Raw genomic sequence first — 14,094 nt, 5'->3', positions numbered from 1 at the left:
CGTTCCACGAAAGGCGACACTTTGCTACGAGCGCACCCCTCCGTCCCCTCCAGCCTGAGGGGGCGGGGTCTATTGAAGACGGCAGCGGCGGGGTGCTGAGAAAGGATTAGCGGCGGTCCTAATAATCCCGCGTACACTACCGATACCTTACATCGGGTATAGAGCATTGCGTGCACAAAGAAACATAAACCCCGTCAGTCATGTCCGGCAGAGGCATCGAAAGCTTAGAATGCTATACAACTGCCAATACATAATGGAATTTGGTGTGGCTGCGATTCTTTTCAGCGCTCTTGATAGCAGTCTAAAAAAATTAGTGAAAAAATCCATATATTTCTCTCGGTGCTGTTCTCCGAGGTTCGGAATGCACGCTTCTCCAAAAATGCTGCTCACGCACACACAAAAAAAAGAACATTCACTAAGTTGCAGTGCCTGCCAAAAAAGAAAAAAGATGGCAGTTTTAGCTGTGGCTTGGCGTGTTTAACTCCGTGGAAAACTGGTAGCAATCTAAGCTTGGTAATTGCTTTCGTTCTTGGCTTTTGATATTAGATGAGCAATGCCTGTTAGCCCGGTGGTTTCTTATAGCTCCTTTGTAGCAATAGAGATTTTATGACAGCAAAGCTATAACGCCTCTCGCCTTCTTATCAAGGCGGATTTATTGATGGGATATAGTGGTGATAAAGGTCGAAGGAATACACGGTTAAAAAACAAGACAGTGACCCTCTTTCTAAAACACTCCTCCCTCCAGGAGTGACCCATAAATCCACCCCTGCTTCTTCTTTATACCCTTCTACTCTTCACGAAGCGACTGATTACTCTGAAGCTATCCCGCATATATTCTTCCTTAAACAGGTTCTCACTGTAAAAAGTTATAAGGGAGGGACCACGTCTAGCGCGTTCAAATTTTTTGTAGTTGTAAAGCTTGGCCAAACCAACATCATGCGGAGTCACTGTCAAGTGAAACGGCGTTAGGCTTAAAAGCCCATTCGTCGCCCCCCCCCCCCCCCCCCCCCCCCTTCACACACACCCTGTTTTCCCAGTGCTCTGGAAGCGTAACTAAACGCCCGAAATCGGTTGCGTGAAGTCTGCGAGCCGCCAGTGTACTTAAAAAGATGGTATAATGCGCACAAAAGACAGGGACACATCCTGACTTCTTTTGTGCGTTATTATATTATCTCTTTAAGTATAAACCACCAACATGCCCAAACTTACTCTCTGAGTCAGTGTGAACGTGCTCTTAGGGCTACAGCCCTGTGCATCGCTTGCTCCTTTCAGGTGTAGAGTTGGTTAGCGAACGTGGCATTCACTAGCTTCGAGAAATGTATTCGTTGTTCGGCTGAGGCCAACCGCGCCCTAACTGTACTTTTCACTTTCGCTGCGGAATCGGCCATCCTGCGCCCGGCATAAACTGTGGGGGCACTCCTCTGCGGCTGGTTTCGCCGTTGCTCATGAACTACATCCCGACTCCCTAACGTTTAGGCCAAGGCGGCCTACCCTAACAAATCGTTACCATCATCACTTTGTGTTGGCACAAAAGGTTGCGCGATGGAGCTTGAGCTTCACTGCGAGAGAGAGAGGAAAACTTCTTTATTGCCGAAGAAAGGAGATTCAAGGGCTTGTGGGTGGGCTGCCTATACCAGCATTCCACTGGCCCTCGCGGCAGAGAAGGCTGTTCTGAGCAGAATGGCTTCCCATGGCCCCGGGTCTGGGATTTAGTTGGCAAGCCCACACCATATGATAAGCCGAGGCTATTTCTCCACAGTGTGAGCATTGCGGTTTGTAGCGTGTGGGATACCAAATGTTTAGTTTGACGGCTGTTATGAAGGTATTCGTTTTAAGGTGTCTGAGTGTGTGTTCCTCAGCCTTGCTTAGGTCTTCGAGCGGCAAAAGGTATGTGCGCCTCGCCAATAAGTGGAAGCTTGCACGACGGTTTCGCACAAAGAGCAATGCGGGAGAAACAGCTGCTATGCAATCTGATCGTCGGTCGCGAAATTTCGCTAGAAAGTGCTGCCCCTTCGTTTCCAGTGTCCATTAGTTGCGGTCCCCTGCCCTGCGTTTGCACCGGTGCGGCTTTTCACGTCTGCTGCCCTACGCCATACCTTGGGAAGCGACTTCAAAAGGAAGACGGTCCGAGTCCTTTACAGCCTGGAATACCGCGCGCATCCCTCAAAAGTGAATCCGAAGAGCGGGGACTGCCGGCACAATGGCGGCCATTTCCAAACAATTAGAGTCCAAGAAAAGGGTTCGCAGGAGACGGGCAGGCATTCAGCCTGTCGGGATACAAGCCAACTCGGGGAAAGAAGGGTTCTCTCTCGCTTCGCGGGGCACGCAAAAGCGGACCGCCGGATATACGGCGGCGACAGCGGCCGGCCACCCCCGCTGACTAATGCCCTTAAAGCAAGTCCGACTCTATTGCGGTGTCAAGTGCCCGCTGTGTGCGTATGTATGTCTCGTTGCTAGTGAGCGCAATCGAAGAAGGGTCCGGTCTTCATCTTCCCGGCGGCCTGGTCGTCGTGAGCAACGCACACACACAAACATAAGTCGGACTCCAGAGAGAGGAGGCAGGAATCGGCGGAGAAAGAGAAAAGCCGGCCGTGCTTGACAGCCCTGCCCGTCGCGGCCGCAGAAGCGGGTGAAAGGCGGCCGCCCTTCGCCCCCTCTGCAGAGAAGCGCGAGCGGAGGGGAGAAGACCGAGAAGTGCCAAGGCGGCCGAGGGCGTCGAGCGGCTGGCGGCGGCGGCGCCGACTATCGCGCCTCCCGCGGAGGCGCCGGAAGGTGGCGCCAGCTGGCGGCGCCGGGGAGCGGCGCCCAGCGCGCTCCCATTGGCCGCCCGCGCGCATCTCATTAGGCGCGCGGCGAGGCGCGGCCTCGCCTCCCGGCCCTCGCCGTCCGGCGGGGCGCGAGTTTCTCACCATCCTCACCCTCCTTGCGAGGCGTCGCGTTTTCTCCCTCGCACTCCTCTCGCGCTCCCCGCCACCGCCGCCTGCTGCTGCAGCAACACGGCATCGGCTGCCATCCTCAGCAGTCGTTGAGCACAGTCCAAGCGGCGCGGGTCGGTCGACGATCCCGGCGGGCCGGAGCGCGATCCGTGATTCTTTACTCCGGCGCTTTTCCGAGGGGTGCCTGCTGCCAAAGCGCGCTCGGCAGCGGCCCATCGTCCCTACTGCTGCTGCCGTTGCCCCGGGTGCCGCCTCTCCCCCGCCCGGGACCCTCCTCTCCCGCCTGGTAGGCGATGACGCTGCCGCCAGCCCCACGCCGCCGCTTCGGCCGCAGCCAACGCCGCCACCGCCGCCGCTGCTGCTGCTGACGACGCCCCGTGCGCTCGCGACCACCACCTCCGGGCGACGGCGAGCTTCGCTAGACTGTGCCTGCTTGGGTGTGTTGCGGGAGGGCGTGCGCGCGCGAGCGGTCCCCGATGCGGGTGGAGCCCGAGCTTCAGCCCGGGCAGTGCATGGCCTTCACGCCGTTCCTGTTGCCCGGCGCTACGGCCAGCTCGAGCCCACCGGCCCGGAGCCCTTCTGACTTCTCCATGCACTCCATACTGAGCCAGCAGCCGCCGTACCTGCCCATTGGGCTACCGCCGCATGCGGCCGTGTTCGGAGCGGCACCGCAACTGTTTGGCGCCGGCCCGAAGATTTTGCCTCCGCACCACGCGCCACCGCCGTCACTGGGCGCCCAGGCGCAGCTGACGCCCGAAGAACTGCTGGCGGCGCGCCACTTGCGGCCGCCGCCGGGCTTCGAGCCCGAAGAGGACGGCGTGCAGGACGACCCCAAGGTGAACCTCGAGGGAAAAGACCTGTGGGGGCGCTTCCACGAGCTTGGCACCGAGATGATCATCACCAAGTCGGGCCGGTGAGTCCTCTTTTCCGCTGTTGCCTCGGCGCGCGTGTGCTTATTGTGCCGAGGCGTTTGGAGCACGCTGCCGATTGGTTCGCTGCGGGATCTGCACCCGGAATTATGCGCTGCGGAGCGGCTTCGGCTAGAGATAGCAGTTGGTTTCAAGCAGGAATGGTTACATGCGACAATACCAAACCCTGGAACCTGTGCCTCTCAAAGCGCTATACATGTGGAGCACCACGTCATGAAAGGGTTCAAGGCGTTTGAGCGAATGAGATAGCATTAATCGTTACTTTTAGTACGAAGTTTGCAACCATTGAAGGTTTTTGGGGGGGTTTTGGGCTAGGGATTTTCTCCCTAGACGAGGGCTATGAATAGGAACCCGGTGCACAATTACGCGACGAGCGCCGAATTTCACCTGCAGTCAGAAATAGACCTCATTCTGAAAGCGACTTCTTTTCAGTTATGTTGCCAAAATTACACCTAAGCACATCAAATTTATCCTAACTGCTTAGAATCACTTCTGCGTTCAACTTGGTGCTCTGACCCCTGGCTTGGAAGCTATGAGGTGTAGCACCCTTCGGCGCTGATGACACGTGCGGTACGATATTTCGCGTTGGTAAGAATACATTGCGTTTTGCCGCGCTCATGAAACACAGTCGTTGATGTGCCTGCAATTTCTATCTTTCATACTAGATGCATAATAGTAGTAAATGTGTGGAACGCGGGATGGTAGAGAAAATCGTGACGAGGTGTGCGGAAGTCGCTTAGATCCGACGAACATTAACATGGGCTGCCATTGCACCTGTGTTCGCTTTATATGGCAACATACTGGTGCTCTTATCCTAGTTTAAAAATTTCGCTATCTGTTTTGCATGCGAAAGTGTTGCTAAGCGTTAAATTGGCTTTGTAGTTGACCATAAAGATTACACATAGTCTTTAAGACGTTATCTGCTATTCTTTGCTTTTAGTAGTCCTCTGCTGCAGAAGTGAGAGCGTCTCTAGAGCGAACACTACGCCATGTAAGACTAAGGAAAGATTCTGGAGTGTTATTTTCCTTCTTGCTCCTCAAAAAGAGCATATTGCAAGACATTTCCAAATATGTGCACCCTTTAACTGCGATTAGCGCTTAATATTTTCGACGCTCTTTGGCTCTGAGTACGGCACCTCATTTAGTCTTTAATGGATTGTTGATTACATACGGCACTTATTGAAATGGATAAAATGTGCGGTGCATGAAACGCGATATCAAATTGACCCAGGCGACAAAATTTGCGCTTTAAATTTCGATTTAAACTCGACCTTAGCAGGTTACACCTTACAAATTCTTCTTTGCACGTCCTCTACCGACGTGTTTCAAAGGCTTTAGCTCATTCCAATCACCCCTTTACCGACATGAGGAATTGTATTCTCACATATTTTCTCTGCCATGCGTCTGATATGACATGTCATGTTCATTGCTTGGGCTGTAGTGCCTTATATTTGAAACGTTAGCACTATCCACGTATTTTGTGCTCAGTCTGAGTACTTCGATTGCTGTATGGATAACAAGTGCGCTTGACAAGGAATGTATACTATCCGCTTAATGTTTGAACAAAAATTTGATCTTGTTGAAAAATATGCCGCATTGGCATCATATCAGCGCGATCGGCTCTTGCTTCGAATTCCCATCAGTTCGATCTCCAGCTGTGCTCGCATTACAAGGGAGGAAAGTTTCGCTTTAAAAGTGAACTATAGAACATGGCGCAAAGTTCATGGTTTGCTTTTAGTGCGTTTTCATTCTCTTTCGTGCGGGTTACATGATCTTCGCGAAAGTTCTTGTGCTATATAGCTTAGGATCTGGCGGTAGTAGTCGTGCGGGATTTATAAACGGACGTGTTTGCCAGGCAAATCACAGTCATCACTTCCGCGAGAAATTAAGTTCTGAGCTAAATTGTGCAGAAATACTCGCCCGCTAGCAGTAGCAAACAGCCTTATACGTATACGAATATATATACCGACGGAAAAACACTAGGCGGACCTTTTCACTCTCAACCGTGCCGGAGTTTGCAAGACTTTGCCTGTTAACTAGTGTATATTATAAACGCGCTTTTATGATTTCACAATCGTGTTGCGTGATGCAATCAGACTCATTAGTAGGCCGTATACTGTCTAGATGCATATTGACTGTCGTCACTAATTAGCAGTCAAGGAGACATTCATTTATGCTAGCGTTTGCTGATACGCGGTCATTTTGTATGCTAAGCCGTATTTCAGACGCGGATGTGCGATCATACAATCCGCGCGTGCATGCTATCTGCGAAATCTGGAATGGGAACGGCAAAACGAAAGGATTTTACTTGAGGCTGACTGAATACTATAGACCAGTTGATCTTCACTACTAGGTCGCTCTTTGGAAGTGTTAGGGGACCCCCCTTGTGTTTACTTTAGAACAGTAAATATTGTGTGTGTGTGTTTTGTAAGGACGTTACGGGTCGTACAGTGTGCGCGACTGTATTATTCATTCTGCAGAGTTCGATTGGAGCTCATTTTGGCGCGTTAACATCGCGACATATAGGAGAAGTCACGTGGGCACGTCCCGGGGGCACTGTATATACACTCAGAAATAGAAAGCCCAAGCCGAACAGTGGGTATTCTCTGCGTAAGCTTTTAAAAGTACGTTCTTTCAACGCATCTTCGAGTCCATCCGTTCCGCGAGGATTCATTCGCACGCGGGCGTCCGGCGCAATTAGCGTGAAGCCCGCGTTTTCTTATCGTGGAAGCGGGTTAATGCCTGCGATTGTGCTGCTTGGTTTGCGGTGGTGGCGAAGAGCGTCTGGAGGAAGGAAAGGGAAGGGGGCGCGTTTGTTCGCCGCTGTGTGGCGCGGCGGGCGAGTCGCTAATGCAACTCTTGTGTTTCCGTCGCGCTTCGCCGCGCACCGAATCGCGCTCGTGTGAACGGGTCTGCTCTCTTGCTATCCTTCAAGAAGTAAAAGAAAAAAACTTGAAGTAAAGAGTCCGCTCCTTGCGCGTGCGTATTCGCGGAATATACTGCCACATACAGTGTTTATATGATGCATATAGTTTGCACGAACGCAACTTTGCGCCGAATTATTCTAATCCAGAGTTGATGCATGCGAGCTGTATTACTTTTTTTTGCGCACAGTTAACAGTTTAGGGCTCTATATATGTGCGTGTCTTAGCTGCGAGGCCTACTTTCATGAATGAGAGTGAGACAGATGTTCAAAAGGGGGAACGTGAATAACCTTTAAAAGCGAGCTTCTTATAACTGTTTCGTGCAAATCGCGAAATTCTTTCTCTGACGCTTTTTCTCTTTCTTTTTTCTCGGTCATCTCCGTCTAGTGCACTAAGCAAGAGTGAATTTGGAGCTTCGGTAAATGAAGAGCTTGGAGGCGATTTTGGAGCAGACACTGTATGAGACTAGTGCGCGGACCCTCCGAAAGATCGCAACGGTTGGAGGACACGAGAACATATATATGAGGCAATAGTGGCGCCATCAGTGATTTTGTTAGATAGCAAAATGTACTTATCTTTCTCAGGACAGATTGAAATAATTTTGTAATGTTTGGACGTGCGCCGGCGTCTTTAGCTGTCACCTGTGCCGTAATATTGGGAAATAAAGCATGAACTGAGTCTGAGAAACAGATCGATAATCCTAGTAAACTCCGTTACCACGAATCAATCCACCCTCATTCAGTAAGAGTGTTCTTTTCTTGATGCATGACGACTCAAGGCGAGCTTTTCTACGCTGTTAAGCTCTGCATATATTTGGTCCTTGTTCTAGTCTCAAACGGCAACTATTTACATGTTGTGAGCAGGTTAACTTGCGACTGCTAACTAGAAACTTGTTAGCATGTTAACTGTTGACTTGCTGTCAGCATGTTAACGTGAAGCGCGGAACCGAGCGTAGCACGATTACATAAGAGACCGCTTTTTCGTGTAGTCCTTCTGCTGCAAATAAAAAAAAAAGTGTTAGAATAGAGGCACTAGAATTGTACTTACTTGCACATGTAACTTGTGCGGCAGTTACAAGCGTGTTTTGTTAGCGCCGTTGTCGGATCGACTCGGGCACGGACCTGCCCAGTGGTCAGCAAAAACGGAACTGGGCTTATTCACGGCTTTAATGTGGAACGAGCACAACACGAGGCGTGAGCCTGTAGTTTAGGTTAAAATAAGACGGATAGATGGCGCGACAGGAAGCGAAGCGGCAAATCGTTTTTTACGCATCTATGGTGACCACAGAAGTTTTCTGAACATGGAGTACACGAAAAAGCTGATTTTCATCGTTGCTCTGAGGATCTGCTTGATATCGTGGGGTGCATTGTTGAGGTCGCACAGGCGAATGCAGAGCTCACGCTCCATTTCGCGGAAACATTGTTATGCTGCCGAGCTATCAAGCTATTGTGCAGGCGATTTTGGCGAAAACATTCAGTTGTGGTAATCTATATATGATTGCACACGGGCAATGTGCGGATCAAAATCGCGGCACATTGTTGTATATGTTTGGTGTCGCCGTGTAGTCATTACTGCAGTGATAGTCGTGTACAAGGTATACGTAAATACGGGTTATTTTAGCACACTGCACACCGAACAGTGTAGTGCACGATGTAGACAGTTGGGGAGATTTACTGAAAATTTCATTCACCCGATAGTAACGGTACAAACAGGGCTTCAAGGGCTACGTCGGAGCACTACACGATTCTCCTGTCTGCAGTTGGCGGGGACTCTCTCGGGGATCTCGTCGTTTGGCACATGGTGTCTACTACGAAAACTGCTACTTTTACCGGCTGCCTTAGAACAATGAGACCTGTGTAGAATTCGACCATATGTATGAACCGGGAGTGGTCGTAGTCAGTCCAAGACATCAGTACGTAGAGCATGCAACTCCAGTCAAAAATGACTTTCAACCCCAAAATGCGATAAAACTTTCCTCTCGTCTTGTCGTAACGCTAGCATTTTCTGTTATTACCCGTTTGCTGTCGCCGCAACTAAGCCAGTTTTGTCGGGAAGAGAGACGAGTGTGGGATGGCGCATTCGAGATACAGCAATATAGTCTTTGTCGTTACGCCAAGTTCACGTCCAAGATATCCCGATATATCTGTTATGAAGAGAGAAAAATATGTTGTTTTTCGATTGGGCAGTAGAAGTGTGTAGGATAGAGCAAAAGCACACAAAGGCTCGGCGGCAGTCAAGCACGCAGGCGATCGAGAGTGCAATCGTGGAAGTCGTCCAGGAAAATTAAATGAATATGCTGCCGCTGTCACTAACACTCACAGGAATGAATTAATCCCCTGGTAACAAGGAAAACAATATTATAGAGCGATTCATGCACATCTGTGCTTGGCCTGTCATGGCAATCTCCTATATATATATATATATATATATATATATATATATATATATACACACACACACACCTGGAAACACTACCCTATATATGCACTCTTTAGCACTTTTACAAATGTGATCGCAATTGCTATCCTATAGCACCGCCAATGAAATATTACGCGATTTCAGGGTCAGGGATACGAGATGCTTGCCATTATGTCTGTGTGAGGCCCATTTTACTGCTTTCGAAAATCCACCTGCGACCCAGAGACAGTGCCATCGCCGACAGGACTGAAAACGGTCACTGTCGCATTTTTCTCCTCATCCGCTTCTTCGCTCTACCATATATGCATGCGCTGGCAGCATAGACGTATACTTCCGCGCGCTCATTGGACCGCGTTGCATCGGTGGAGAAAATTGGTCCTCGTTTTTGCTATACACGCTCGCCCGCACTCCCCCGTTAATCGCGGAGCGCGCGCAGTCGTGAACGAGTGTGCACTACCCGTTGCGCGCGAGTTGCGCAGCGCGGGGCAGAAACGGATAGAGACGTATTTTTCGTGACGATCCTTTCTGAAACGAGGAAGCAATCGGCGAACCGAGTGCGCGTACGGCACAAACGCATTCAGGTGTATGTACGGGGCACTGCAGATTTTAGTGCGCTTGATACGTGGCGCGTGTGTGCGTTGGCGCTTTCAGTGACGGAAGGCAGCGGTGATGCGTTTACGCGTATACTCCGATGCGTGCGTGCGTGCGTTTCTGAGTGTTCGCGAGCGCTGTCTGTGTGCGCCGAAGAGCGCGCCTGAGGCGTATACGCGAGAGCGCTTCGTCTTTTTCGGATCGCGGCTGGACTAACAACACCGTGCGGGCGCCTGACAGACGAGGGCGAGCAGCATTGATTGGCGCGTCGCCGTTCGTCTCGGTGTCTCTTCTTCATCTCCCCCCCCCCCCCCTCCCACCTAGCTTGGCATCGTCGCTCGTGCGTGAGCTCTGCGCACGTCTGCACGAATGGTGAACGAGACTCGCGCAGCGCACACGAGTAAAAGAGATAGAACGCGTCAGCTGGAACATATATCCACTATATACGCATGCGTGCACACACACACGCACGCACTCACTCATCGATCCATCACGGTTGCAATTCACGTCTTTCGGCCGCCGTATACATGTGGGTGTTGTGTGCGTATCAAACTGGGAAAAATCGCGTTTCATGCGCTTACTTGATTTTCTCTACTCGAAAGTAGTAGTATAAGTTGAATTACAACACTGGAACCATGTTTTGTTGTCGTTCGATCGAATTTATTATGTACATAAATTTCAGCGTTCCTCTAAATGGTTGGTTGGTTTATGGGGTTTAACGTCCCAAAGCGACTAAGGCTATGAGAGACGCCGTAGTGGAGGGCTCCGGAAATTTCGACCACCTGGGGTTCTTTAACGTGCACTGACATCGCACAGTACACGGGCCTCGAATTTCTCCTCCAAAGAAATTCAGCCGCCGCGGCCGGGATCGAACCCGCGTCTTTCGGGCCAGCAGCCGAGCACCATAGCCACTGAGCCACCGCGGCGGCTGTTCCTCTAAATGAATGGTGACCTTGTTTGGCTGTTATTGTAAACTTTGTCGGTAACTGTCGCCGGCCTCTCTACGATTTTGAACTGTTAAGCGAAGAATGAATGCGCGTTTAAATGAGGACTTCCAACCAGTCCAAATGTGTGTGTATATATATATATATACAAACACACAGACTATAGTGCAAACAGGCATGCAAGTGTGCAGTTCAGGCATTCATATAATATCAACGGCTACTTGTAGACATCCTGTAGACATCTTGGCTGCAGCCTAATAAGTCTAGAAACTTTGACCTACTTCTAGAGACTTTGTTGTTTTGTGAAAATATAAATATTGCTGTAAGATTAAGTTTTTGGTCGTCGCTGTGTAGTTCATTTCAGGGGCTTAATTAGGAAACTAAGCTCTGCATGCAAATTGCCTACTACTGCCAAACGGCAGGTGGTGTGCCTGGAGCTGTCGAAGATCTTCTCGCTTGTTAACATAGGTTTGTTTTGTCATTATCAATAGCGTGGCGCAACACAGCGACAGTTGAGGTGAGGCCTTCAAGTCGCAATCAATAGCTTTTCGATATTCGAAAGGAACGCGGGCGAAAACACTGCTTACCTAGTGAACGCCTCCGTTGACTGCCGTATTTACTCGCTTAATATATGCATGCCCTTCAACATTAGTGATTGAAATTTTGTAGCGTAAATTTTGCAGCGTAAATTTCACTTCGCGTAACAAGAAAATGCACCTCTCCAAATTAGCGCTGTCTTTTGACACAGAAATGCGTTTATTACGTGGGAAATATGCTAACACTGGGACGAGTATTTACTCGCAGTCCGCACGTCCACCTTACGCCGAAGGTGTTCGGGCTTCGCACCTGGCGCCGGCGCTTGCGGGGTGCATCTCCATGCGGCGCTTAATTGGCGGGGATAAGTGCTTGGTCCGTAACTGCAATGTACCACCTGCTACCTTATTTCTACCGGCTAAAGACATTATGCAAAAATGTTCGAAGCGTCTGCGTATTCGGCGCTCGTGAGCGATTTCACACCTGTCTTTCTCTCTCTTTCTCCCCTCCCTTTTTTTCTTTCCACCAGTACCCCTGCTGGCGCTGCATAGACACATTAGCTCTTAGTGTTAAAATTAGTGCCGTCCAAGATGCTAAATCGGGAGTAAAAGCTCGAAAAAACCAAAAGACGTGTTTAAATTACCCGTGTAGTGCTTGTTGTGTTGATATGCGAGGGTTTCGTGTCTCTGTTGTCAACGTGTTAACCTCGCCTACAAAAAAAAAAGGAGATTGTCGCTGTAAAGCTCTGGCGTAGTATGCCATATCGATTGTGCGTGTCAGATGGTGTAATTTGGAAGACTAAGCGTTTATATAAAGTGAAAGCTTTGTCGCACTGCTTAGCTTCGGTTCCGCTCTTCAACGTATAACACTGGCATGGATAGAAACAAACAAACAAAAAAACACCTTCGCAATAAATTTTAGTGCATTCGCACGTATACGCTACCAACACTGAGTTGTCTTCAACCATGTACTTCTTTAAACTGCTATCCTCAGTGAATGTATAGTACGAACACGAAGTTTACGTCTCCGGAACTCATCTCCATTTTGTTGCTGCTGAAAAAAGGAGGCATATATATAGTTAATTCCAGCAAACCGATGGCCGAGTTGTCAAAGCATCTCGCAAGGAATGGCCCTCGTCTTGCGTTTGATAAGGTTTCCTTTAGGAGGTTGCGGAAAAGGCGCGCTCATCTTTCGTTTCGATAGTCGATACTTTCAGACGCGTTGCTTGCGAACTGATTTTAACGGGCGCATCATGCATGTATTTCCCGCCTCGATTCATGCAACCAACTGCTGCGTGTTACAGGCTTCGTACACTTATGGATGGGAATTGACCGTTGTCTTTGTGTATTTCCCGGTTAACCTGTAAGCCCGCAGCCTTTTTGTTCCCTCCAAAACAGCCTCTGAGTGGCGCACAGTTTCCAACAGTGCGATTCGGACGGGATGGCTAAGAATTAGGAATGATTAGGCACGTAGATCGAGATAGCGAAAACCGCTTACGCAGCTAACGAATGTTATAATGTCGGCGTCGACACTTCGTTTTGCTGCACGTCAACATTTTACCGACAGCGGTCCAACACTGGCAGGACCTGGAACTAATGCTGGGCCTTGATCTGTCTATGATTCAGGTAACTGCCAGCATGGGCAGTCGTTTGGACACTGTGCGGCCAATATAAACAGCCAATAGATAACAGGTGTTTTGCCAGTGTCTGGTGAAAATATCCGGCGATGATTGTTCACGGTCTAGCATAAATAGCTATCAATGATTGTGAGTTAAAGCCAGTGCAACACTTGTAGCCGTTATTCATGTAAAATTTTCATCCATGCATCGATTTTGATATTGCATACAGTCTTCTTCTGAAAAAGAAAACATGACGGAAAGAAAAGGCAGTGCAGTAGATAAAAAAATAATCCGCTTCAAGCCATGCATTTTTAAAATTCTTATAACACCGTTCGCAAGTCGCAGGAACGAATGGAACAGCAGCTGTCGTGCTGCCCCTATTTTCCTGATTGTCCGTTAAGTACAAAGATAGTGCGGTCTGCCCGCATGTTTTCCTCGTGAAGAAGTAACCGTAACGCTTCTTGCAAGATAAATTTGGCTATTGCCATGAAAATAACTTTCCGCTAAATGAAAGCCCAAGGACATCCCAACACATGCCAGCATAAATGCCTTCCCCAAGTTGTTCCGGCTTTTTATACAATTCGCAGCATTTTTCTTTAAAGCTGTCGTTTCCGGGTTCCGTGCGAAATAAGCAGGCAGCATCTTTTTCAGAGGAAGCGTGAGCTCTGGTTTTTCTTATACTTTCTGGAATCGAAACGAGTTCCTATCGAGCTTCGGCGCGTTTCTGTGCACGTATTCAGTTTCAAATTACTTTCTATTTCGTGCTCTTTTGAGAAGTATAACGGGAACGGTGTCCTGCATACCTGCAAACATCGACATTGCAAGGGCTTAGGGAAAGGAAACCATTGCCAACGCCGGCTAACAAATGCAAAGAAATATATATGTATATATTGTTTAGCCACCGTACCTAGTCTACTTTCGCTGATCGATTTCGATCGCTCGCGCTGTGCAATTCTGTAAGGTATAAGGTGTCTGGACTCGCCAGTGCCTCTTATTATTTTTTCGGAAGGGCCTGCAGAGACTACGCAGAGATGGAACGAAAAAGAAAATCCTCCAATATACGCATAAACGAGGAAGAGTTGTGTCCAGTGGTGCACTTTCTGGGACGTCGTTGGTCATCGAGGGGACAATAGACATGAGTATACACACACACACACACACACACACACACACACACACACACACACACACACACACACA

The 14,094-nt window shown here is 49.3% G+C and overlaps 1 protein-coding gene across 2 annotated transcripts in view; it reads left to right on the top strand.

The window, feature by feature from the left end:
- The first annotated feature begins 3,014 nt into the window (after positions 1-3,014).
- The window catches only part of LOC149363898 (uncharacterized), a 71,695-nt gene continuing 60,615 nt past the window's right edge, over positions 3,015-14,094 (top strand). For both annotated transcript variants that reach the window (XM_089573875.1, XM_089573874.1), the window contains exon 1: positions 3,015-3,849. In XM_089573875.1, coding sequence (XP_089430001.1) covers positions 3,413-3,849 — 437 coding nt within the window. In that variant the 5' untranslated portion in view covers positions 3,015-3,412. The remainder of the gene's footprint in view (positions 3,850-14,094) is intronic.

This window comes from Amblyomma mixtum, chromosome 2, assembly GCF_055824585.1.
Source record: "Amblyomma mixtum isolate Tamu chromosome 2, ASM5582458v1, whole genome shotgun sequence".
In the NCBI taxonomy this organism is placed as follows: domain Eukaryota; kingdom Metazoa; phylum Arthropoda; class Arachnida; order Ixodida; family Ixodidae; genus Amblyomma; species Amblyomma mixtum.
Note: the sequence above shows the minus strand (reverse complement) of the source record. Positions and strands in the feature narration are given on the sequence as shown.